At 41.8% G+C, this 26,141-nt stretch overlaps 1 protein-coding gene across 1 annotated transcript in view; it reads right to left on the bottom strand.

The window, feature by feature from the left end:
• Positions 1-26,141, bottom strand: part of LOC114794723 (LHFPL tetraspan subfamily member 3 protein-like) — a 34,443-nt gene that overhangs the window by 2,547 nt on the left and 5,755 nt on the right. The window contains exon 2 of the mRNA XM_028987463.1: positions 8,663-8,899. Coding sequence (XP_028843296.1) covers positions 8,663-8,899 — 237 coding nt within the window. The remainder of the gene's footprint in view (positions 1-8,662; positions 8,900-26,141) is intronic.

Here is a 26,141-nt window from a genome sequence, read left to right as displayed (position 1 = left end):
CATCACAGCAGACATAACCCACACTTAAAATTCCAAAGGGAGACCTGTTTATCTCTATTAATGGGCTGACTGATGATGACAGTCTTACACAGTCAGGTATACTGTATGTGCAACATTCCTCAGATGCAGAATGCTATAACATGAAAAATGCTGCATTAAGGCTGGTCAGAATCTATGTCATACCCCAATCTGCCGCTTTTTGAAGTCTGCTCAGGAAAGCATGGTGCTGCTCTAATTAAACTAATCGCCTTGGCTGCAAAAATCGTGTGAAGATTTCCCTTTGACTTTGGAATGGGCAATTACCGTGTTTTCTAAGTCTTTGTACTTTAGCTCTGTCATTCTGGTTCAGTACATTATTTATTTTACCTCATTGGTAAAGCTCAGTACTGGAAACAAAAGTGGGGGAAAAGTATTCAATAACTTGACTTGCACTTCCAAGTATCTCATGTGAGCAAATGCTGTGTTCAATATCAACTCAGAATGTGCAATATTTGAACCTCTGAAATGGAAATAACAGAAGTCAAATTTTCTATTTACTAACACTGACAAAGTACATCTGTTTTGACTTACTGTGCATATAAATGCAGTATAACAACCTGTGAGCGTAATGAAGACATTACACTTTTATGTTTTATATACAGTACAGGCCAAAAGTTTGGACACACCTTCTCATTCAACACGTTTTCTTTATTTTCGTGACCATTTACATTGGTAGATTCTCACTGAAGGCATCAAAACTATGAATGAACACATGTGGAGTTATGTACTTAACAAAAAAAGGTGAAATAAGTGAAAATATGTTTTATATTCTAGTTTCTTTGCTCTGATTACTGCTTTGCACACTCTTTGCATTCTCTTGATGGGCTTCAAGAGGTCGTCACCTGAAATGATTTTCCAAAAGTCTTGAAGGAGTTCCCAGAGGTGTTTAGCACTTGTTGGCCCCTTTGCCTTCACTCTGCGGTCCACCTCACCCCAAAACATCTTGATTGGGTTCAGGTCCGGTGACTGTGGAGGCCAGGTCTCCACTGTTTGTTAAGTACATAACTCCACATCTACCAATGTAAATGGTCATGAAAATAAAGAAACTACATTGAAATGAGAAGGTGTGTCCAAACTTTTGTCCTGTACTGTATATATAAAACATTAGAAACAATTCATAGTACATCATGACCCAAAAAAAAACATACAAATATTACTATTTAAACTAAACAGAAAGTATAGAAACATTTAGGTGGACTTTCAAAACTATCAATTTTCCCCCATATTTTTATCCATATCTCTGTAGTTATTCACTCCATCTAATGCAGCTGTTTTAAACAGCTGTTTAGCTGTTTTATTGCAATTATCAAATATTAATCATTGTTACTATAATGAAATGTTATTATAGTGATACAATACTTTAATAATGACTAATATAATAATCATATTGTAATTTAATTATATAACTAATAGTTCCAATCTACTCTTGAACAACCTCTCTCTCAATGTCAGCAAAACTGAGGAACTGGAGGACTTCAGAAAGCAGCATGCAGCTCATCCCCCATCTACACTGGAGGAGATGCTGTGGAGGTATTTCAGGTTCCTTAGGGTCACTCTCAGTGCCAGCCTCAAGTTCACAGAGCATGCTGCAGCTGTCACCAAAAAGGTCCACCAATGACTTTACTTCTTCAGACTTCTTCACACTCTCTGCAATAAAGGACATTTACACCATGCGCCATCTCAGTAAGACAAAGCACACAATGGAGGACTGTAGCCACCCTGCACTGCCCTTTTCACCTTTCTGCCATCTGGCAGGAGAGTCAGGACAACACACCCATACACAGCACATTTTAGGAACCGCTTTTACGCCAGCACTGTAACACAATTCAACACAGTAACAGGACCGGCTTTTATTTCTCTTTTCTAGGCAATAATAGGCAATGCTGTAGCACTTTACATGGCATTGTGTCAGGATTGACTGCAGCTGGGCTTATCACCTGTGCCCAATCTGGACAGTGCATAAAAGCCAGAGATTTCAGCCCCTTCGGGAGCGACAGCATTTTAGTGAACTTGACCTTGCAACTATATAAGTATTTTGAGTTCTGGCAATTGCTACACACCTGCGGGTTTGTTTTAGTTGACCCCACTTTATTTCCCTTTTCGGCCACCGCGCCATTGTTTATTTGTATTTATTGTTTGTTAATAGTAAAACCCCCTTCCCAGCATGTCCCGCCTCTGCGCTTCCTTCCCCCGTCAGCCCGCCATCGTGACAGAATGTCGTCGCTCCCACTGTGTCCACCAGATGGCAAACCAGCAGCAGAGCTGAACCCCAGGAAGGGAGTTCCTAACCTGACTGCACTCGTCCATGATGAGGTGGACGAGCCCCAAGGTACCCAAGTCCAGCCGGGTGGTTCTCCCCCAAATAATTTTTTGGGGGGGTGCAGTTTGGGTTGGGGGCTCCTTCTGAGGGGAGGGTAGGTGGGGAAGAGACAGAGCTGGATCCTCCGGTAGCCAGTACAGAGGGCGGGCCAGGCATGGGCCTGCGTCCGCCTCCAGAGGGGTGGAGCGCCATAGAACCCCCTGGTAGGCATGAGGACCCAGCTGGGACAGCCAGGAAGAGGGCCTGCTTGTCCCAATGGACGCAAAAGGGGCTAGCCGGATATTCTGGCAATGCCCCCACCTTGGCACCAGTCACATGCAGTGAGAGGGGCTGCATGGTCTCAGAAGGCATTAGCCTGGAGTGCTGAGAACGGTCACCGGAGGCTCCGGGACCGCCCGAGGCAGGGAGGGAAGATGGCCGCTCTGCGAGTGGGGACGTGCAGCGAAGGGGGCTGCATGGTCCCAGAAGGCACCAGCCTGGGGTGCCTGGAACGGTCACCGGAGGCTCCGGGACCACCTCCCTGCGCGGTGCAGGGAAGGACGCAAGACGCGTCAGAGGGGATGGATCGGTCCTGATTTTTGTGTGCACGACGGAGAGCCAGCCCGAGGGTTCGGGGCCGCCACGCCTGACCATGCCGGGGAGCCAGCCTGAGGGACCGGGGCCGCCACGCCGGGGATTCAGCCCAAGGGACCGGGTCCTCCAAGGGGAGGATACAGCAGGGCAGGAGCCCTGTGGTTGCCGCCGTCTGCCCCGCCACCTCCACAGATAGTACTGCTGGGGCTCCGAGGACGTTGCCCTTGGAGGGGGGGCTCTGTCAGGATTGACTGCAGCTTGTGCCCAATCCGGACAGTGCATAAAAGCCGGAGGAGCGACGGCATTTTAGTGAACTTGACCTTGCAACTATATATGTATTTTGAGTTCTGGCAATCGCCACACGCCTGCGGGTTTGTTATAGTTGATCCCACTTTATTTCCCTTTTTGGCCACCGCGCCATTGTTTATTTGTATTTATTGTTTATTAATAATAAAACCCCTTCCCAGCATGTCCTGCCTCTGTGCTTCCTTCACCCGTCAGCCCGCCATCGTGACACATTGACACTTATGTAACTTAATATCTTACTCAACCTTTAGTTACCTACTTTTATTTCTACCCCCCCCCCCACACTCTCTCTCTCTCTCTCTCTCTCTCTCTCTCTATATATATATATATATATATATTTTAGGGCTGCACGATTTGGGGAAAAAGACATATTGCAATTATTGAAATCAATATTGCGATATGCGATTGCGATATGATAAAGGACACTTGCTTGTATATCAATGAAAAGTCGCATACTAATAGTGAAATGTTTAATTTCAAAGTGAAACATACAAACTACTTATAACAACCTGAAATTCCCAGTGCTTTCAAAATACAATATTCTACTAAATTAAATAATCACAAAAAACTCTTTTACATTACTGTCGAACGACAAACCCTGGTAAGGCTAAACAACTGTTTTGACTTGAACACAGGGATGCATAGCTTTGCTAGCTTAGCCTAGCTTAGCTAAGGTTAAGACTTATAAAACGGGATTTTATAATGGCCAAATATATTCAAAACAATTGTCCAGCCTTACCTATGAAATGTAATCCCCCAGGATCTGGTTTGGAGCATACAGCGGTTTGTACAGCCCCAAGCAGGACAAGAGTGAGGCATTTTTATGCACTTCTCTCCATAGACATGTATATGCTTCACGCCACAGCAGAGCCTATCGCAATATGGCGGTGACGTTGACGTACGATGCAGCGCATCATGCAGCGTCTAACCATATGTCTCCGAATCAAAAGTCATGTGACCAAACACGTCACATCCGACTGAAGTGAGACTTCAGTCAGCTCGCAAACTTTGAGAGAATGGATCGGATATGTTGCCGATCCAATCCATGTACTAATCATTTAAATCACAGCTTTTTGCATTCATGTAATCGCACAGACTGACATTGCGATTACGATTAGATTAATCGTGCAGCACTAATATATATATATATATATATATATATATATGGTACTGTTGCAGTAGTATGCCTTGTGTGTCCTGTTAGATGTCCTATATGTCACAAGTAAAAATTCTATTGTGCTTGGTACATTGTACTCTGTACATATGACTATAAACTACTTCAATTTGAACAATAAAATTATAAGAAGTTCAAAATGAATAGAAAGGCCACCCTCTGCTGTGCACTCAGCTTCTCATGTTCATTTGTTTTAATATCCGAATTCTTTATTGCTATGGATTATGAAGTTATGTTTTTTTTTGCTGCTGATTCACTCAGTTTTAATCAGAGAGTGGTAATAAAAATGGTATTGTTGAAATCTGCAGAATCTGAGTTTCAATCTGGTATGCTGCATTGCATTATTTATTTATTTATTTATTTAACATACATCTACAACGTTTTTGCTATTTGCTAGTTTATGTGCTTGGTGTTAGAATTGTCCAGAATATCCAGAAGAATACGGAGTCTGGGACAACTCGGTGCAGGCATTAGGAATGGCTACTCTGAAGCTGTTCCTGAGGTGGACCAATTTCCGACAGTGCTCCCACTGGGCCACATTCTGTCTCTCCTCCTGCCCTTTATCTTTGCCACAACAATGATTATCATATATATGAATATACATTACCTTTCAAAGGTTTATTGTCATGTGAAATGTTTTTGTATGAATACAAAATACAAAATGTGAAAGAACCAGTCATTGACAAGGTTGAACCCACTTTTGCTGATGCACCATATTCTCAACTAGTCTGATGAACCAGTGCAATTGTTCGCAAATGTACTAATGTTATTGCAAAAGGGTTTTATATTAAATCAGTGAAGCTTCAGGCTTACATTAGTGACCACAGCATTCTATTGGAACTAATTGTTGCTGAAAATGGGTCACTCCACTTTTATACAGATATTCCATTCATTACATTTCTAGCATAGGTCATTTACAACATGAACAATATCTGGACAGGATTATGACCTTTAACTTTTGAATGGAAGAGTATTTATTTGTATATGTTAAATTGAAACAGATGAATGCACACAGATATATTGACTTCAGATGGGATGTGCAATATATATACCGACATACAGATACAGCAGGTCTAGATCTAGCACTGTGTGCTCAGAATCAACAGCCATCATTGAAAAGGGTACTCTATTAGATAGCCACGGGTTGCAATTACAATTTGGTCACAATCATTTTCCTAATTTCCACTGCCATTCTCTCACTCCATCTCTTGCGCTCTCTCTCTCTCATTCCCACACTTGGAGTGCAATTGGCTTTTCTGTGCCTGCCGGATTCCATTTGACACTGCAGGCTTCAGACACACTAATCTGATTCTCCAGTAGCGCTTGTGAGTGTGTGTATGAGAGTAAGAGTGAAAAAGAGAGTGTGCACGTTTTTGCCGTCTACTCAATGCTAAACTTCAGATAAACCCTCAGTAATCCTGAGTGAGTGCACTGTTGGACTAAGTACAACAGTCTGAGCCAGATCAGATCTGCTGTGCATTTGGGGATCGGTACTTCTGTCACTTTACAACAGAGAAACACATAGGGCCCAATTTTTGCTTTGCAAAAGATACAAGAACTCAGTGACTATAGTGCTGTGCCAGGAAGAACAACATTGTTCTTTTCATCTTTGAATGAGGTGAATCTCGGCCACATCCTCCCTCACTGTTCACGTTAATGCTGCTCTGATCCTCTCTGGATATTGTGTGCCCTAAGTCTACTTGTCACTAAAACAAAAATCTGTGTGCAGTTTGTGGCACCCAGAAGCCCAAGGAATTACCTTAAACTGATGTTTTGTCTGTCATGTTCTGTAACAGGAGAACTGTGAACAATAAAAGGCAGATTTATGTACAATACTGAATGCTTTTATTGATGAATTTACAGCCATCACATAGTGACATCCTTGTGAGAGAAGCTGTCAGCGTGACTTTGTAGTCAGTGTTTTGTTTTAATCTGAATCGCCGTGACTCATCCTTGTCGGTGTGATTTATAGTCAGTGTTCCATTTTAATCTGAGTCTTGTGACTCATCGTAGTCGGTGTGATTTTGTAGTCAGTGTTCCGTTTGAATCTGAGTCTTGTGACTCATCCTAGTTGGTGTGATTTATAGTCAGTGTTCCATTTTAATCTGAGTCTTGTGACTCATCCTAGTTGGTGTGATTTTGTAGTCAGTGTTCCGTTTTAATCTGAGTCTTGTGACTCATCCTAGTCGGTGTGATTTTGTAGTCAGTTTTAATCTGAGTCTTGTGACTCATCCTAGTTGGTGTGATTTTGTAGTCAGTGTTCTGTTTTAATCTGAGTCTTGTGACTCATCCTAGTCGGTGTGATTTTGTAGTCAGTGTTCTGATTTAATCTGAGTCTTGTGACTCATCCTAGTCGGTGTGATTTTGTAGTCAGTGTTTCGTTTTAATCTGAGTCTTGTGACTCATCCTAGTTGGTGTGATTTTGTAGTCAGTGTTTCGTTTTAATCTGAGTCTTGTGACTCATCCTAGTTGGTGTGATTTTGTAGTCAGTGTTCCGTTTTAATCTGAGTCTTGTGACTCATCCTATTCGGTGTGAATTTGTAGTCGGTGTTCCGTTTTAATCTGAGTCTTGTGACTCATCCTAGTCGGTGTGATTTTGTAGTCAGTGTTTCGTTTTAATCTGAGTCTTGTGACTCATCCTAGTCGGTGTGATTTTGTAGTCAGTGTTTCGTTTTAATCTGAGTCTTGTGACTCATCCTAGTTGGTGTGATTTTGTAGTCAGTGTTCCGTTTTAATCTGAGTCTTGTGACTCATCCTAGTCGGTGTGAATTCGTAGTCGGTGTTCCGTTTTAATCTGAGTCTTGTGACTCATCCTAGTCGGTGTGAATTCGTAGTCGGTGTTCCGTTTTAATCTGAGTCTTGTGACTCATCCTAGTTGGTGTGATTTTGTAGTCAGTGTTCCGTTTTAATCTGAGTCTTGTGACTCATCCTAGTCGGTGTGATTTATAGTCAGGGTTCCATTTTAATCTGAGTCTTGTGACTCATCCTAGTCGGTGTGAATTCGTAGTCGGTGTTCTGTTTTAATCTGAGTCTTGTGACTCATCCTAGTCGGTGTGCATTCGTAGTCAGTGTTCCGTTTTATTCTGAGTCTTGTGACTCATCTTAGTTGGTGTGATTTTGTAGTCAGTGTTCCGTTTTAATCTGAGTCTTGTGACTCATCCTAGTCGGTGTGATTTATAGTCAGGGTTCCATTTTAATCTGAGTCTTGTGACTCATCCTAGTCGGTGTGAATTTGTAGTCAGTGTTCCGTTTTAATCTGAGTCTTGTGACCCATCCTAGTCAGTGTGATTTTGTAGTCAGAGTTCCGTTTTAATCTGAGTCTGTGTGACTCTTGTACTGACATTGAGGGATGACATTCCAACAATGTGATGAACATATAAATAGTCTACGATCATAGGTGACTTGGTAAATATAACTGCCATGGCAGGTATAACCGCCTTGAGCTGTAGTCATGGATTAAACAAAAAAAAATTAATCTGACTGAAAAAAAGTGGGCTAAAAGGTAGGCATGCGCACCACCCTCATGATTTCACCAATGTATTTTATAACGATACCTCAATTATTTCATTTAACAAGCTGAAACGTAGGTCTATAGGTATCACATGCTATTTGTACACAAAAAATATTCACAGTCAAAACCCATCTTGCCGACCTTTTCAGCTTTATGAAGTGGAAAAAATGACACTTGCTTCCAACAAAGCACTTACATTCCAAGGCAGCGTATTGTCTTTAACAGTAAAGAAATAAATAAATCCTTGCGGCGCGCAATTCACACATTTCTTATAATAAAGGCTACAAGCATGGTGGAAAATCAAGACTTAGAGGAGAGGCTACCATTTCAAAGGCATGAATGAAAACAAACCTCAAAGTAATGCAAAGTTCTGTTGTAGCTTTGCTTTCCTTCCCTGCCAGCTACAGCTAACTAGCAAAAAGTCTTTTCTTGTATTTCATTCTTTCATCTCTTGTATCCTTTTATTTAAACCCAGTGGACGTATATATATTTTGTGATGTTCTCAATGCTTAGTGCTGTTGAAATGAAATGCAGCTCAACAATTCAAGTTGCACTCATTGTAGCAGCATTAAACTGGTGCAATCTTTTGGCATGTTATTTCCGTATAATAATATATATTGTGATACATCATTGTTATGTGAATTTTCCATTTAATCAAATTGTTGGGGACCTGTATTTCATTTCAATTTTCCGAATTTAATACCATCACAAAACACGGAGAAGAAGCAGAGCACCTCACCCTTGCTCTCAGCCAGCAGTTCCTCGGCCATCAGGCTGTCCTGTCGGTTGCCCAGCACAAAGGCCAGGAAGGAGAGGATGAGGGCATCCAGGATTCCCATGATGGCCAGGATATAAGCCCAGCGCACCGAGCAGGCGCCGATGCTGTATTTATCCGTCTGCTCGCCACACAAACGCCTCACCTCATCTGAGTCCCAGCCGTCGGGGTAAATCATGCAGCCGAGCACTAGACACACACCTGAATGCAGTGATGAGGGGGGTACACCAAGCAAGAGAATAAGGGGAGTGTGACAGAGGATGAGACAATAAGAGATTTGTGAAATGATGAATGGAGACAGGGATGACAAGACAGATAGAAGGGAGAAAGAAAAAAAAAGCAAAGAAAGTCAAGACACATATTGCATCTAGTGCTTAAAAAGTCACCTCCTCCTCCACCTCCTCCCATCTGAGCGGTACTGCTGCTCCTCATTCAAAGGCAGATTGATTTTCTCTTCAACCCTTTGTCCTCGCTGAAACCACAGGAGTCACAGACAACAATGACAACAACAGCAACAACAACAAGAGTGACAGGAGGTTACCCTGGGACATCAGCTACTGGGACTTCTGACAGGGGAAAGAAAATGAAATAAATCACCCCTATTAAAGCGGTAATAACTATGGAAACAGTGTGGCAGTGGCCTGAACTATTGAAATAGGCCATTTTACTACATTCAAACTGAGGTCCATAGTGGCTTATACCCATGTTGATTCATTCATGTTGTCTATAACAGTTAATTTCAATGAATGGTGCAACCACAGGGCGCCGATGGGGAAGCACAGTTCTGATAGAATTGTCAAACAAATGACCATCATCAAGGAGACCTGTCCTGGACTGTGACCCAGGTCCTGGATGAATTGACAATAGAAGTCTGGAACACTGCTTGATCATGGTCATTAACGATTTCATTGTATCAGTGTATAGATTATTGGTTGGTATGTATGTTATTTTAGCAATATGCTTTTGAACACAGGTGGCATTTAAGTTAAATGTGTAATATGTGTGCTCTATAATATGTTTTTAGTCATTTTACAGATTAATTATGCTGTTACGTCCTGGTTAATTATGTTGGTTACGTCACGTAGACAGCTACTGCAAACAAGGTGTCTATCTCGCGTAGTTCCCCCTTCTCAGCAGACCCACACCATCTTTCTGACTCGAGCTCGAATCTGCATCAGGCATGGGATGAGATCTGTAATTATAGGCTCCTCCTACAAAAAGGAAAACTCAAACAATACTCAAATTTCTGTCTATAAAATGTTAACATTCTTCTTTTGGCAGAAGATTTTTCAGATGCATGAAAACACCTTTATACCAAGTCTTATATTTTGTGTGAATAACATAAGAACCATGAAAAGTTTCTGAAATATGCCGTGGCCAATATAATACAGGTCAGTTTATGGATACTTATTTCTCTGTCATTTGCAGTTTTATGATTTTGCAGTGGCTCTCTGATATGAAATAAACCTGCATTATGTCTGATTTCAGAGATTTTACTAACGGCAACATAAGCCTTCAAAATCAGAGATGCCTGAGCTTTTAGTCTATAGCACTGCCTCTTTAATATTTAGTGAGTGTCCCTCATTCACACTTTCAGCCTTAGAAGGAGGTGAAAAAATGTGCTGGTCTCAGATTTGGGATAAGGTTCTTCTCCAGAGAGCCAAAGAGAAGCATGAGAGCTGAAAAGGAGCTGACTACACATTACCCAGAGTGCACTTCATATGAATAATAAAATATCCTCACCTCTCACTTCACCTCTTCTGCAATATTTCTAAAAATCTCTTCTCTGTTTGGTATAGCGTGTCTGTGTGTTAGGTATGTTTGAACTTGTCACAATGTTTATATTCATTTTTTTATGGATTACACATTATAGACAAGTCTTAGTGCTGCACAAAATTTTTTGTTACTTTTGGGTTTGTGTAGCAAAACGATGCTTGTCTATGAGGGTTTTTTCACAGTTTCCTGGAGTGATTTTATCATACCTGGAGTGTTTAAATCAATGGCTGTAGACAGTTGGCCTGGACAACTCTGGTCAAACATTCGACTCTGACTCTACTGACTGCATTACCAATCTACTCCTTTATATTCTTCAGGGGGACAGCGAGGGAGAAGCTGAAGAGAACACATCTGCTATAAATAGGCAAACTGTACACCTTTCATGAGCTTCCCTGCAAATCCTCCTGGCTGGGCCTGCCAAAGAACATTCAATCAAGCCTGCAGTTCAAAGAAAAGTCAAAGCAAGATAAAACACCTCCAGAAAATAGTCTGGTTTTCTGAATCTTGTGGAGGAGTTGCCATCACTGACCCCTAGAGGGAAGTATATTTTATTCTGCATTCCGTGTACTTTGTCTTTTTTCTAAGAACAACATTCCTGTCTATACTAGATTCAGTTGGAGTTAAACAAAATATAATAGGACCTACTCATGAAGGTGGTCACATCTTGTACTCGATCTTGTACTGACCTTCGGTTTAAATATAGAAGATAGTCACTCTTCCACAATCTGAAATAATGCTGCTCCCCTCAAAAGGAAGATAGTAAGATATAAAATTAAAACACCGATAAGAACCTGCGTAAAGAGCATAAATTAATTAAACTAATCTCATTGTCAAATCAATGTACTTGCACATTGGATCCGCTTCCTACAAGTTTCCTTAAACAAGTAGCACCCAATGTTATAAATCCTATGCTTAAAATTATTAACTCGTCGCTTAGCACAGGTCACGGACCAAGTTCGTTCAAGCTAGCAGTCATTAGACCCCTGATTAAAAAGTCCAATCTTGATCGCAGTCAGATTTCGAATTACAGACTGATATCCAACCTTCCGTTTATACATTAAATTTTTTTAGAAAAAGTTGTAGCCCAGCAGCTGAGTGTGTACCTAGACAGCAACATTCATGAAGTAAATCAATCGGTATATCAATCAGTATATCACTATTGATCACGGTATTCTCCTTGACAGGTTTAAGAATGTTGTCCTTGAATATTGTGGACATCAATGGTAATTTGTCTTCACGTAGTAAAGTAGAGTTTGGTGTTCCACAAGGTTCTGTCCTAGGTCCTAGGTTATGCATGTTACCTTTAGGTGACGTCATTCACAAACATGGTATTAGCTTTCATTGATACGCTGACGACACACAGTTATATCTATCAGCAATGCCAGACGAGAGGCAGCAGCTGAACAGAATAGAGAATTGTCTGAAAGACATTAGACAATGGATGCTCACCAACGTTCTTCTGTTAAACCCTGATAAACCCCGGGGCAGTGGTGGCCTAGTTGAGGGCAGTGGTTAAGGAAGCGGCCCCGTAATCAGAAGGTTGCTGGTTCGAATCCCGATCTGCCAAGTTACCACTGAGGTGCCACTGAGCTGCTCCCCGGGCGCCTGTCATGGCTGCCCACTGCTCACTCAGGGTGATGGGTTAAATGCAGAGGACAAATTTCACTGTGTGCCCTGTGTGCTGTGCTGCTGTGTATCATATGTGACAATCACTTCACTTTCATAAAACAGAAGCTCTTGTACTTGGGTCTCAAGTAGTCAGACATAAGATGACCAACATTACTCTGGATAGCCTTTCTATCTCACCAAGTACTGAAGTAAAGGTTCTAGGTGTCCTCATTGATGCAGGTCTCTCATTCAATTGACATGTAGATAATGTTACTAGGATAACATTCTTTCACCTTAAAAATATTGCAAAAATAAGAAACATCATATCAATACGATGCAGAAAAGTTGATCCATGCATTTATTACATCAAGGTTAGATTACTGCAATGCATTACTGTCTTGGTGCTCTATTATATACTTCTCATATAGAGCTCCGCAGTTGTGGAACAGTTTGCCGGTCCGTGTCAGACACAGTCTCAAGTGTTTAAATCTAAACTGAAAACACATCTGTTTTCTCTGGCCTTCTGTTAAAGGCCCAGACACAGTGTCAATTATTAAGTCCACTTTATCACACAGTCCCCCTGTTAAGCACAGTGATAAATTCACCTTAGTTAGGCTGTCCTAGTTAGGGTACCAGGCCACTGTTGCACAAATATACCACTATTACCACATATTTCAGTATCAGTCGTACAACGCCACCGTCTGACGTTGCTCCGAGATACTGAATCAAGCATGCAGACTACTGGCAGACTCCAGTGAAGGGACCAGCAGATAAATCCTGGTTCCTGCCAAATACTAAACGAGTACTTAGCATAAAACGAACCAGAGGGTCACCACAGCCACCACCACCATAACAACTACAGCTTCAGGGATTTTCAAATGGACCAGTAGCATCATAATGGACACGTAATGTACACAAAGACACTGGACTACACTTTGGACTTCTCCACCTCTACAACTGTAGGACTTTTTCTCTTATTGGACAAATCATCACAAATCCTGCACTGACAATTTGCATGCTCACTCTACCCTGGAAGGGGGACCTTCTCTGTATCTGCAGGGTCTGTCAAAGCCCATTGAGACATACTGTATGTTATTTGGGGCTGTATAAGAAATAAATGTTGTTGACATTTAAAACCAGAACATTACCACTTCCGATTTTGGCTTCATTTCTACAGTGCAGAAGACAATGTAATAGCTGCATGCATAGTTTCTATTTACCAACATAAGCACAATGCACACAAAAAGAAAAGCATTGTGGCCAACGTCACAATCTCAATCAAATACTGCAGCAGAAATGTTTTTTCTTCCGGGGACCCGGAAATTGTCCCCACAAGGTAGGTGCTGTCAGTCACTGCATATTTCACAGGGAATCTTAACGCTAGACCACCAGGGACCTTTTTTCATTTTAAAAAATCCCATATGCATTAGTAAAATTCTTGCCACCTCATTCATAGTGTTTTATATGTAAGTTGCTCAGCAATTTAAAAAAACATTCAGCAATATGAGATGTTAAAATGAGTGAGCATTGTTTATGAGTGTGAGCTACTCGGGGCCATGCTTGCTCAGACACCAAATACGCAAATCTAGAAAACCCAGAACAGTGATACTTCTAAGAACCATGGACAACAAAAGAGTGCTTTGGCCATTCTGCTTCACCGTTCAGAGAGCTGCAGCCCAGGCGGTCAGATCTGGAATTTGTCCCCTTACGACATCATAAGGGGAAAGGTTAGCTCCCGTTTCTCATGCTTCGTCCACCAAATGTCATGGCTTCCAAACGTGCAAAGCATTGTAGTTGCTTGGTGAATGGATGTAAAAATGAGCACAAATGTATTTTTTTTTTCAGTATTTGGGGACAATGTATTTTTCAGTATTAGGGGACCACTAAGACCTAAATAAAAAGCAAAACAAAATCATGTCAGGGGACCCTTGATGGAAAAAAGGAAATCTCAAAAGAGGCTGTAACAGGGAAAGGAAGAGCAGCAGTGGGTGCAAGTCCATAATAAAATTTCTCCATAATCAATATACTTTTCTTGTGTGAGAAAAACCTGACTTTGCTGCAATTACCAGCAATTCATAAATTGGCCCCTAACCATGTGAATGATGAATAAATCAAGTAATCAGGGGCTGGCATGAGACCTGAATCATGCCAATAATACTTTACCCATGGCTAAAAGTTGGCCAGAGCAAGAACTTTTGGCCCTAAGCAGTCAGTCAAGAGTCACAAGGATGATCTCAAATCAGCCTAAAACCTTCATCTGCAGCCACAGCTGGACACAGAAGATGACCTGGTACCAGCATCTTTGTGCCTCACAGGTGCTGCTGGCCAGGAAAGGGTATAAAAATAGGCAGCCATAAATTATGAAAGTCACTATTCACACCAAATCTGCCAGTGAGCTATTTTAATGCTGCTCCTGAAATGTGCGCTGCATAGCTAGTTAGAGAAAAGTATGGAGGCATAATGATGACAACCAACTGTGATTGTTCTGGGCAGGCATTGGCTGTCTATATCCGTATTGGCCAGCATCTTCCTGCATCCAGAGGTCCGTGGATGAGGACAGTCACAGCGGGTCTCCAAGGCCTCACACAGCGAGGCTGTCAATTACATGAATGGCAGAGGATAATGTCGGCATCTCGCCTGCAGGCAGTGAAATGCTCGACATGATCTTGTCCCTCATAGTGGGAGAAAAGGTAAGACTGAGATACGAAGAGAAAGAGAGAGAGAAAAGCCATATGAAGAGGATAGCCACCCTCAGCCCTCAGGAGTCTGCTGAGATTTGACTCGCGTCATGCGAGCTCACTGCCATATGCCAGAGCCCTCAGGACAAGCCAGCTCTGACTTCACACAGAGCTATTCTGGGCCGCAGACGCCAGGAGTCTGGATCAGGCTGCCATGAACAGGAGTCTCTTCATACCGTCTCAAATTAGTTGGCAGCAAATTAGTAATTGGCCACCATGACCAACGACTTTATTAAGTAGAGTGATTGTTATGTTACAGACTGATGAATGTAGGTAATATTCATGTACAGACCTATAAACTGAAAAACAATTTTTTGATGAGCAAGCATGATTATTAAATGTTAATGTCTTAGCAATGGCTGATGTATAATGTTACTAAAGGACCAAAATATATTTGTCCCCTTACACGCTCATAAAATAAAGTAGTTTGTTGTACTTTTAGGGGTGACTGGGGCAGAAACCCTTAACGTCACCAATTTTCAAAGTAAATATATTTCTAAAGGTGCTAAAAACCAATCTGGTCAACACATGCTAAGAAATCAAACCATAAATGTCAATAAATTAAGTTATGTGTAATAGAACGGAATGACACAGGGAAAAATTACTAATCCGGATGTAATCCTACCACTACCACAGTCCCGGCTGATGGCCTATGAAAAGGTGTCTCATAAGAAACATTTCATGATGGGTCTGTCTCACGAGTCTTTCCACCTTATTGTGGTTGGCTTAGCAGGAAAGCAATCAGACCCGTAATTGATTCCCAAATAGCCAAGGTGCCACAGAGGTGCCACTGAGCAAAGTACCGCCCCCCACACACTGCTCCGCGGGCGCATGTCATGGCTGCCGACTGCCCACTAGGGGTGATGGGTTAAAAGCAGAGGACACATTTCACTGTGTGCACCGTGTGCTGTGCTGAGTTCAATACTTATTTCCCCTGCTATATGAACCTTTTATAACCTTAGGGGATATATTAGAGGTTTGTTTTTGGGGGTTACAGAAATGAACACCTTTCTGAGACTGTACATAAATTATTAGCATATTGATCAGCACATAGCTTCATAATGGATTCATAGCACAGTGGACACAGCACTGGTCTTCTTAACAACCCTCACTCAGATGTTTGGGACAGTGGTGGCCTAGCGATTAAGGAAATCCCAAACCTCCAAGGTGCCACTGAGGATCCCTTGATCAAGGTACCGTCCCCACACACTGCTCCCCGGGCGCCTTTCATTGCTGCCCACTGCTCACCAAGGGTGATGGTTAAATGCAGAGGACACATTTCATTCTGTTTCACCCTGTGCTGAGCTATGCTGTGTACCACAATGACAAAAACAATACATTTCACAACCCTTTATGAACGTATTTCACACTGACTTCTCACTCACCCCATCTCTCGCACATCTGCAGCACATTTAAGCAGCCATGAAATTGGCTTAGCATTTTTTTCCTACCTCGCAGACTCCTCTCCTGAATCCTATTTTCTGCTCTTCTCTTTTTAAAACAGCAGTGGCACAGCAGAATTATATATAAATGCACACTCATGCATGTCTGCATACAAACCCGCACGCATGGTCTCCTTATCTCCCAACCCACACAAGGACACAGTTTTACAACCAGCACATTCAGAGCATGAGATTCTCTGTTCCTAACAAACTAGGCGATGGCTAATGTGTTTAATGTCATTTGTCACATTGCATAAACACATTTGTTCCGATGCATTTTGGCAAAGGCTAACTGAGGTATGTTCTTTGAAAAATGAACATATTTCTTTGTCTTGCATGAATTCTTGAACAGCGACTGGAATGCAGTGTCTTGGGGACAACTACTTAATCGTTTTTGTAGCCAGTGCGGTCTGAGTAAACCACTTTGTAAGAAAGTGTCAGTGGAAGTGGCTCAGGTGGAGTTGTGTTACAGTCTTCCTGATGCCACAGCCACAACCTGCTTTCGCGTGGTTGCTTATCCATCTCTCCTGACTTTTAACCCAGTGCTGAATCAATTTTAAGACAGCAACCTGAATCGACAGAGGACCTACATGCAATATTTAATAGGCTTGAAATCACTTCTAGAGAAAGCTCAAGTCAGAGACATTCATAATTTCTAGGAACTTGTTCTTCATTTTCAGGCAACAAAAAACTGAACCCTCATCATGTGAATGTATTCTGACGTTTGGACTTCAGAGGTCAGGGTTTATTTTACACATCCTGAAAGCACATATACTTCCAAGAACCCTTTGGCATGTTGTTTTTATGATTCGATACATTTTTTATGAATCCTGGATTGCGCTGGTATAAAAAGGTCAGTCAAGGCAGTCCCTACCCTCCACCATCAGCAAAATCCAGGAATTTTTCAGGCACAGGCAGCATGGACCCTGGTGAATCTCACAATGTTACGCATCTCTGAATGACACATCCAGATGATAATGTCCTGGTCCTGAAATACTAACTTGTCCACACTGAGCCCAGCATATCTGGTCAGTGCTGAGGCCAGTGTGTACGCAATCGAGAGAAGACGTGGAGTTTTTGTGGTTTTGGAGTACATTGCTGCAACTGGCTGTTGATTGAGGTCAGTCCGCATTCTGGCAATTGTGACATATTACAAAAAGTTGTAAATAATATTTTCACCATACCGCCCAAAGTCATTGAAAAGCATGTTTGGAAGAAGCATGTAAGCTGATGTAATCAGTGCAGTTTGTGACAGGCTGTGTTTATCTGTGCACACACATGGGGCAGTGGTGGCCTAGCGGTTAAGGAAACGGCCCCATAATCAGAAGGTTGCAGTTTCGAATCCCGATCTGCCAAGGTGCCACTGAGCCACTGAGCAAAGCACCGTCCCCACACACTGCTCCCCGGGCACCTGTCATGGCCGTCCACTGCTCACTCAGGGTGATGGGTTAAATGCAGAGGACAAATTTCACTGTGTGCACCGTGTGCTGTGCTGCTGTGTATCACATGTGACAATCACTTCACTTTTTTTTTTTTTTTTATCTCTGGGGCATCAAAGGAATTTCATGCATTTGCTTCTAAAGGCTTGCTTTGTCACCAGGAGGACATTTTTTTCAGGTGGTTTATCTGCCTCCAAATAGCATCTGGACTTCCCCATTTCTTTTCTAATTATTTATAACTCTAATGCCATATTTCTCTCCAGTGAGTAAAGGCTGTTTTTTTTTTTATTTATCTCAAGTCTTCTGGCTTTACCTCATATGGTCCGACTTGCATGCATTAAATACACACTGCTGTTCAAATTTTTTACAGCATTTTTACAGCATTTATCAATGCAATAATGCAATACAATTTTCTAGAAGGACAGATAAAATGTTAGCTAATAACCAGGAAACAGTTATAGTACTAATCAGTGCAGACACAAAAACAGACCTATGATTCACCACGGTAGTGCAGTAGCCAGTATACAGTTATATCCCTAATGAGCAGACATGATGAAATGACAAGACACCAGAATGTGGGAATATTATTATTATATACAGTGGGGCAAAAAAGTATTTGGCAGCCACCACTTGTAAAAGTTGTCCCAGTTAAAAAGATGAGATAGGTCAAACAGACCACAGGAACAAAGGTTACACACTACTCCATCATGGATTATAATCCGGCAGTGATCGAAAGGTCCCCCTGCTTAAAACAGCACATGTCCAGGCCTGTCTAAAGTCAGATATACAGATTTTTAATACACATAATATAGTGAATAATCACAAATTAAATTGCAATCGCGATATTTTCTCAAATAAATCACAATTCAATTTTTTCTTAATGACAATGATTCCAAACACATACTTTTTTTTGCTGAATATGAACCACTGATATACTGCCAAATTTAAATAAATGTTGCTAAACTACAAAAAGCTTTTTTCAGCATCTTTGTATTCGTATGTGTGTTAGTGCTCAAGGGAAGGACAGGTTAATGTTGTCTCATATAGCCTGATCACACTGCGGCTCCAGGGCATTTGGCCACTACATCCACCCAGTATTTCCCTTGTTGTTCACTGTCCAGAGGCTGCAAGGTAGCTCAGAAACTGCTAATGACCCCACAGTGATGACTGTTGTTCTGCACCATGCCTTTCAACCTGCCATTGCCATTTTTCAAAAGTCTCTATTGCCTCCTTCAACCTGTGATGACTTGGAGTCCTCAGAGGCACACTGACAGATGACAGATCCTGGCGATTTTCATGTCACTTATTAATACACGCCTCGTTGATTGAATTTAGCCGGTCATCTCCCATTTCGTTACGCCTCTTTTCCAGGCTTCTAACGCCTGCTAATCACTGACAAATCATATCAGTCACGGCTTTCTGCTGTCCGAGCACTTTCATTTCCTTATGTCTCGTGCAGTGATTACTTGGAAGAGTTAAGTCTAAGCAATGATCTTCTGGGGGTAACAGTGAACAGTAACATATAGTGAGAGTCAAATGATGTGAGTAAAGATGGAGCCAAGAGGAACATTAAATCCATGTGATTCAAAGATATGAGAGTGATTTTTTACAAAAGTGGCTACTGAAAAAAAAAGTCATAATGCTTATTTATTCTTATTGACTCATTATAGACACTCATTATGCATCATGACAATTTATGCATTCTACATTTTTGCACCATGCCAAAAATACAATTGCTAAAAGATGCACAATGGTGCTAATTAAAACCAGCTTTGGTTTCATATTGAAAATTCATAATTTGCATGATCCTATGTTAAACACATTCCCCAAAAGGAAAAGAAGCAACCTTCAAACAGTTTAATTAGGAGGTGTGTTCTTGTGTGTTCTTGGATGCAACACACATTAAAAAAATCCTCTGGAAGCTTGGCCCTTGGCATACACTCATTATTCAGAATAAAATACTATATAAGCAGTTCTTAATTAAATATATAAATTTGCCAACCATGAGTGGGTTATAAACAGAACACCCCAAGAAGTTTCAATTCAACAAACTGTCCAACTCTGAGAGCCCACACTGCACCTGTGCATCTAGAAAATGTGCCCCAGAAACGATCATTTGAGAATCAGAACTGGGGATCTATTTTTGCCTTGCATTGTTTGGAACAACTTCCACTTGCTTGAGGTAAAAACCTGAGTGAGAGGGAGAAGGAGAGGAAAAAATAGGCCTTGAAGGCATGCTCTGAAGCCCTCCCTGTCAACATAATCAGCTATTTTTTGCACAGCAAGCACATAATGCTTGCAGTACAGAGCACCCCATCAATTCAGGGATTAGATACGGCAAAAAACAGCTTTTCCCATCAACTTTTCGGAGATGGGCCCTTTGAGTAAGAATGAAGTTGTTTGGAAACTTCCAGAAAAATGCAGAGGGGTGTGTTCATAGCCTGGATTATGGCCCAGTTTGGGTTTCTCAAGTTCTGGGCCTGAATTGCAAAGGTTTACAGGATGTAATGCCCCCTCTCACTTGTAGTCAGGGTCACGGCTGCCGGAGCTCATACCAGGACACCAGGTGCAGTACAGGGACTCTGACTCTCACCTACAGACAATAAATCCACAGGAGGAAACCTGCCACAGTTCCACATAAACAGGATTCGAGCAGAGTTCTCAGGATTTAGATAGATGTTTGAATGCATGATGTTTTGACTGCCACTATTTAATACGGAAGAATAAGGAAGTAGTGTGCCTGAGAACTGTCAATCATCAGGCCCCTCCCACTTTAAACATTAAACATAATTAATGATTTTATGCTAGATGACAGAAATAATTACATGGCATAAAAAGTTAGTTATTTCATCTTCTTCAAGCTCCAGCTGACAACCAAATGATTATTTCTACATTTATATATTTATGCAAAATCTGACGCCGCCTTCAGTTTTTCATAAATTATGCAGAACAGATGCTCTAGTACCAGGCCTATTATTAAGCAATTGTGCCACTTGTCCAAACACTCCAACAATGTGCTTTTTTTTTCAGACAATCAATCTGGGCCTCAGAAAAAAAGCTCTTTAAAACCACAACGACTCATTAAATTAGCATCCTGACAGCCGTGACGCTGATTCGGGCTCGTTTATACCCGAGGTGCGGCTCTCTGACTACTAATGATCCATAAAGAGTCTCGACCACATGGGACGCCTGCCAGGGCTCCTCGTTGATTTATGGAAGTAAGCGGAGGCAGGACAGGCGAAGGCGGAGCCCAGGTGAGCAGCGGGGTGCTCGGCTGCTTTCCTTACGATGCGTGCCGTCACCGGGCCTTTGTTGTCTGTACGGATGGCCGACTGTGTGAGAAAGGTGGGGGGTTTGCAGGCAAGCGAGCCGTAGAGGCTTACGTAACGCTGGCAGATGCGGCTCTGCCCTCTACCAGAGCTGAGCGGAGGGGGCATGGCTGGTGAGGATCAGTGGGAAACAGGCCTTTTTTCAGCAGGGTTGCTCAGTCGGAGCCCACGGACAGTTTTTAGACCAACTTGCTTTCAGTGCAGCCGTTTCTGTGTGATGTGAAGGGAGGGAGAGGTCAAAATACAGAGTGTCCCAGCCAATACACTGCAGTAATATGCCGTGTGATACAATGGATGGGAAAGGTCATTTGAAGGTCAGGACGCATGTTATGACCACCGTGTCCATGTGAATGCAGGATTACGATGCATGCCAGCTAGGCAGGATGCCCAGCGCAAAGAAAAATGAAATGATTTATTTCAATGTTTCTGTATGGCTCGATTGTGATTCAGCGTGTCTCCACTCCTCCATCCCAGAAGTCCCAGCTTGAATGTTGTCCTCAACATTACCAGGATAACGTTGCAGTTCAGAGTTCAGCTCTATTTGTTATGTGTGTGTTTCAGGCCACACTGTTCCCTTCCTCTGGCTCGTCAGCCTCAGCAGGATGGTGTGTTGCATGGCGGATGCCTTCCCCTACGCCTCCCGGCTCTAATTAAATTGCACTCAACTGACTGTGTTTCTTAATTAAAACGGCGAGGCAGAGAGCAGTGGTTTAACGCCAGATTCCGGCTTAAAAGTGCATCAGCTGTTCGGAGCGGGCGGGGTGCGAGAGACGCACCGCGAGGGGCTGCCGCAGCTCATCAGAATTAGTATGCAGGGGGACGCGCCGCACATCATCTGATTTGAGTGAAAGGGGTGGGTGAGGCCTCTGCAGGCCGACTTGGCTTTATTCTGAGGAGCACGTCAACCAAACGGGGTGTGAGATTGCTTTTGCAATTATCCCCACCTGCTCCCCTCCCGTCCTTCACGTTTACCCCCCTCGGCGCCATTACCCAACGTCCACTTCTTATTCAGGTCAACAGCTGTGGTTACAGCACTGGAATCAAAGGCTCCACTAACCTTTGTATTTCCTAACATGGCTCCGCAAAGCAGTTTTCAGATCATCTTCTATACAATATTTACAATCGGCTCACCAGTCAAGCCTTGCATCCCTCCATCTGACTCTGTACGTGCCTGGTTTTCCATTCTTCCATCAAATGACATTGACACAAATGATGGGGATAGTTGAGTGTTGGTAAATACCACTGGTACCACAGGAGACACAGCTTGTGCTGCAGCAACGACAAGAAATCCTCTCTATGGTGCACATTTCTAGACATGGCTGGACTGCCAAACTAAATTGCATCTGCTAAAGCAACTGGTAGCAGCGGCAACACTGTGCATGTGTGAAAGGTTAATGGACATTCAATGAGTTCACATCTACAGCAGAAATAACTTAGTTCTTCAGTGTTGACACTTGCTCCCATGCACAGGAGTCTGGGAAATCCATGTGTGGGTGCTTTGAGACTCTTCAAGAAGAAAAGAGAACGAAATGTAAATTATATGCGTTTAAACAAATGACTCAAAAAAGAAAATGAGAAAACAACAGTTGCGCATCATTCACAAGAATGGGGAAACAATTTTGTGCATGGGTTTTATTGTAAAAAGCACAGTGTTCTCAGATGACCTTGGCTGTATGGGAGCATCTGGCCACACACAGCCTCCCCACCTCCCACCTTACTCATTTACATTTATGGCATTTGTCTGATGCCCTTATTCAGAGCGACTTAGTAGTGACAGGGACAGTCACCCTGGAGACACTCAGGATTAAGTGTCTTGCTCAGGGACACAATGGTAGTAAGTGGGGTTTGAACCTGGGTCTGGTTCATAGGCTACTGTCACCCTACGAGACGAGGGTCACCAAACCTTCAACTACTTCTCCTCCAACTCAACCCTAAATCAACTTCACACCACACTCCAACTCAGATTACCTAAAAAAAAAAAAAGGGGGGGGGGGTCAAATTCGTCCAGAATGTGACTAAAGAAATCTATTGGTTCCAAGTGCATTAGTATTTTACACACTCATTTTTATAATTATAAAAGGACTACAGGAATGAAACCTAAACCAGAATCAAATAGAATCAAAAAAATGTAGTCCTGGTTGTGTTTTAATGCACTTTTCTGAACAGAATGCACCAACATGGATAATTAAGTATAATTTAATGGTGTAAATTTATAAGCACTGCATCAAAATATTAGATTTTTTTAATTTAACAATTAAAATAGTTTTAAAATTATTTTATTGAAATTTTACAATATTACTTATTCTTTCCTTAAAAGCAACTCCACAGGTTGCTGTGTCATAGACAGACACAGAGGAACACAGTTACAGACAGATTTGAGATCGGTCATTATTGTTAAGACATCAGATGACCGCTAATTCAAATAAAGTTACATTTTAAAATCTAGCCCAGTGTCAGAGGTCACAGTTTTACATATTACAAAATATTCAGCCTCTTTTTCGGTTTCACTAATATGCACCCTTTTTTAGTCTGGTATTGAATTCATATATTATATATTGTGAAACACCATCATTATTTATTGAACAAAAAAACAAAAAAATGCTTGTGCATGCACATTCACACCTCCTGTTACTGAGCCCACGGAGCTCCTGAGATAGAAGGAACCTGAAAGGAGTGTGAAATTCATGAGAGAGTGACAGACAGAGACACACACACACACACGTTACAAAAGCCAAAAGACTCCAGGACAAGCCATGCACAGCGGTGAAAGCGCTCCACAGCTCAGTGCTAATGGTGCTCCAGCAACACTCAACCATTTCCGAACAAACTCCCGGGCACCACAACAACCTATTGTGCCTATTTACAGAGTATCTCCACCTCCTCAAAAGCAACAAAGCATCATACAAGCAGCATTTTTTCTCCTGGGGTAGGATTCACAGGCCATTTTGTCTCGCTTTTCCTCATGAATCATCCTCATATGAAACCGCCAGCTTCTTATTGCCTCCTGCTATTGTGACGACTTCTAGATGCTGATAGGCAAACTGCAGAGAGATGCAGAGGAGAAATGGGTGCAACAGCTCACCACGCAGAAAGGCAAGAAGGGCAAATGTGCTGAAATCATTATCATTGACCTCATGGCCTGGTTGCCAGCTTGGTTCAGCATTTAGGAGTTAATTGGTACACACTATGCAAGACAGCAGAAATCCTCTGTTGGAGCCCTGCAGAATGGGAGAACGCTTGAAGGCAATAAAAGGAAAAAAAATAAGATGTACATAGAGACACATGATTTGACACAATGACTGTCAAATTGGGGTCATAGGTAAGGTGGGATCATGTAAAGGACATACCAGCACAAATGCATGTGTGGGTGTGTGGAACAAAATTCATAGTTTGTAATCAGGATGTGAAAAAAGTGGATTATCAGCAAATAGACAAAAACAGAAAACCCAAATGAAATAAAATGCAAAAAATAATGAAAACAAAATAAGCAATCATATAAATAATGATAATATATAAATAGAGAGATTTTTATACATTTAAATAATAATAACAGAAGTGTGTGAAAAACACTCCATCAGGGTTAGATCATAGATATTAATATTAATTGTATTTAATCTTATGTAATATATTATTGTTTGATATATTAATTTTCCTTATATATATATTATTATTATAATATATATTATTAAGATATATTATTTTTTACCCTTTGTCAATGTTACCAGACTAATGTTACCTGTACTGCAGCAAGCCACGAGGTGGCGACTGTAATACTTTCGCTTTCCTATTTCAGGGCTGCACGATTTGAGAAAAAAAACATCTTGCGATTAGTGAGTTCAATATTGCGAAATGCGACTACAATACCATCTTCCGCTTTGAATCAAAATATTCAGCCACACACGCTGCATCAGGAAAGCCACCATCATTGTGTTTATAAGCAGCAAATCATGCAGACAGGATAGTTACTATAGACCAGAAGTTCATGTTTGCTGACTGCTCATTTACTGCGCAATCTCGACTCAAGTGAGTCTTTGAGAGAATGACACAATATATTGTGGCTTCAGTCCAAGTACACATATAAATCATATCATTTTGCGTTCATGTATTCGCACAATCTGATATTGTGATTGCGCAGTGCTACCCTTCGTGAACCCAGGAGTGCACAGGGTGCCGTGACCAGCGGATTACTGACAGAATGAATTTCACTGGGCTGTTCCTGATTCAGTAATATCAGAGAAATTTTTAATCTAAAGAGAACTCCCAGGACAACACGTCTGCAGGCGAGTGCAGAATTTAGCGGTCTAGCTCCAAGGCCCTCCCCTTCTCTATTTCTGATTGGCTTATTGGGCCTATTGTTGGTGTGGTTAAGAGTGAAAGCTGCGCCTCTCAGATCTAGTGGTGTGTCTCTTTATTTATTTTGCTGAATGCGGTCAGCCCTGCCTCCATCCTTATTTTCATGCTTTCAATCATCCACGCATGCAGTCTTTGCAGTAATTCAGCGTTACTGTATTATTATTGCTGTTTACTGTGTTACTGCAGTATTATTGCACTTTACTGCAATAAACTGGATTTACCTTACTGAAACCCATATCCAGAAGCTGACAGATGTGTAACGTGGATTAACACGATCCAGATTATATAAAACCACTTCTTTCTCATCCCCGGATCATTTTCCTGGTTCCTCAAACCAGTCTTGTACAATTTTTGCAGTTTGGCCAGTTACATTATCCTGTTGAAACTGGGCACTGCCATCAGAGAACCCCATTTCCATAAAGAGTGTATGGTCAGCAACAATTTTGAGGTAGGTGGAATGTCAATTTCAATGTTTAGGTACGTGTCAATGTTAACATTAACATAAATGCATAACTTTATCCAAACTTTATCGGTCAACTTGTCTTCTTCCTGTAGTGCATTCTGGTGCCATGCCTTCCAGCTCTGATGCTTAGGTGCATGTTGCTAAAAAGATGAGATGCTGGTAGGTCCAGGTGCCATTGCAATGATATTAAATGATATTCGATTCACCTGCCAAAATGTAATGTCTTACTGGCGTGTATTTTATCCAGCGATAAATGAAAATCCAATTATCAGTGCATGCCTACTGCACACTGAAT

Source organism: Denticeps clupeoides, chromosome 7, assembly GCF_900700375.1.
Source record: "Denticeps clupeoides chromosome 7, fDenClu1.1, whole genome shotgun sequence".
NCBI classification, from domain to species: domain Eukaryota; kingdom Metazoa; phylum Chordata; class Actinopteri; order Clupeiformes; family Denticipitidae; genus Denticeps; species Denticeps clupeoides.
This window is presented reverse-complemented; position numbering and strand designations above follow the sequence as displayed.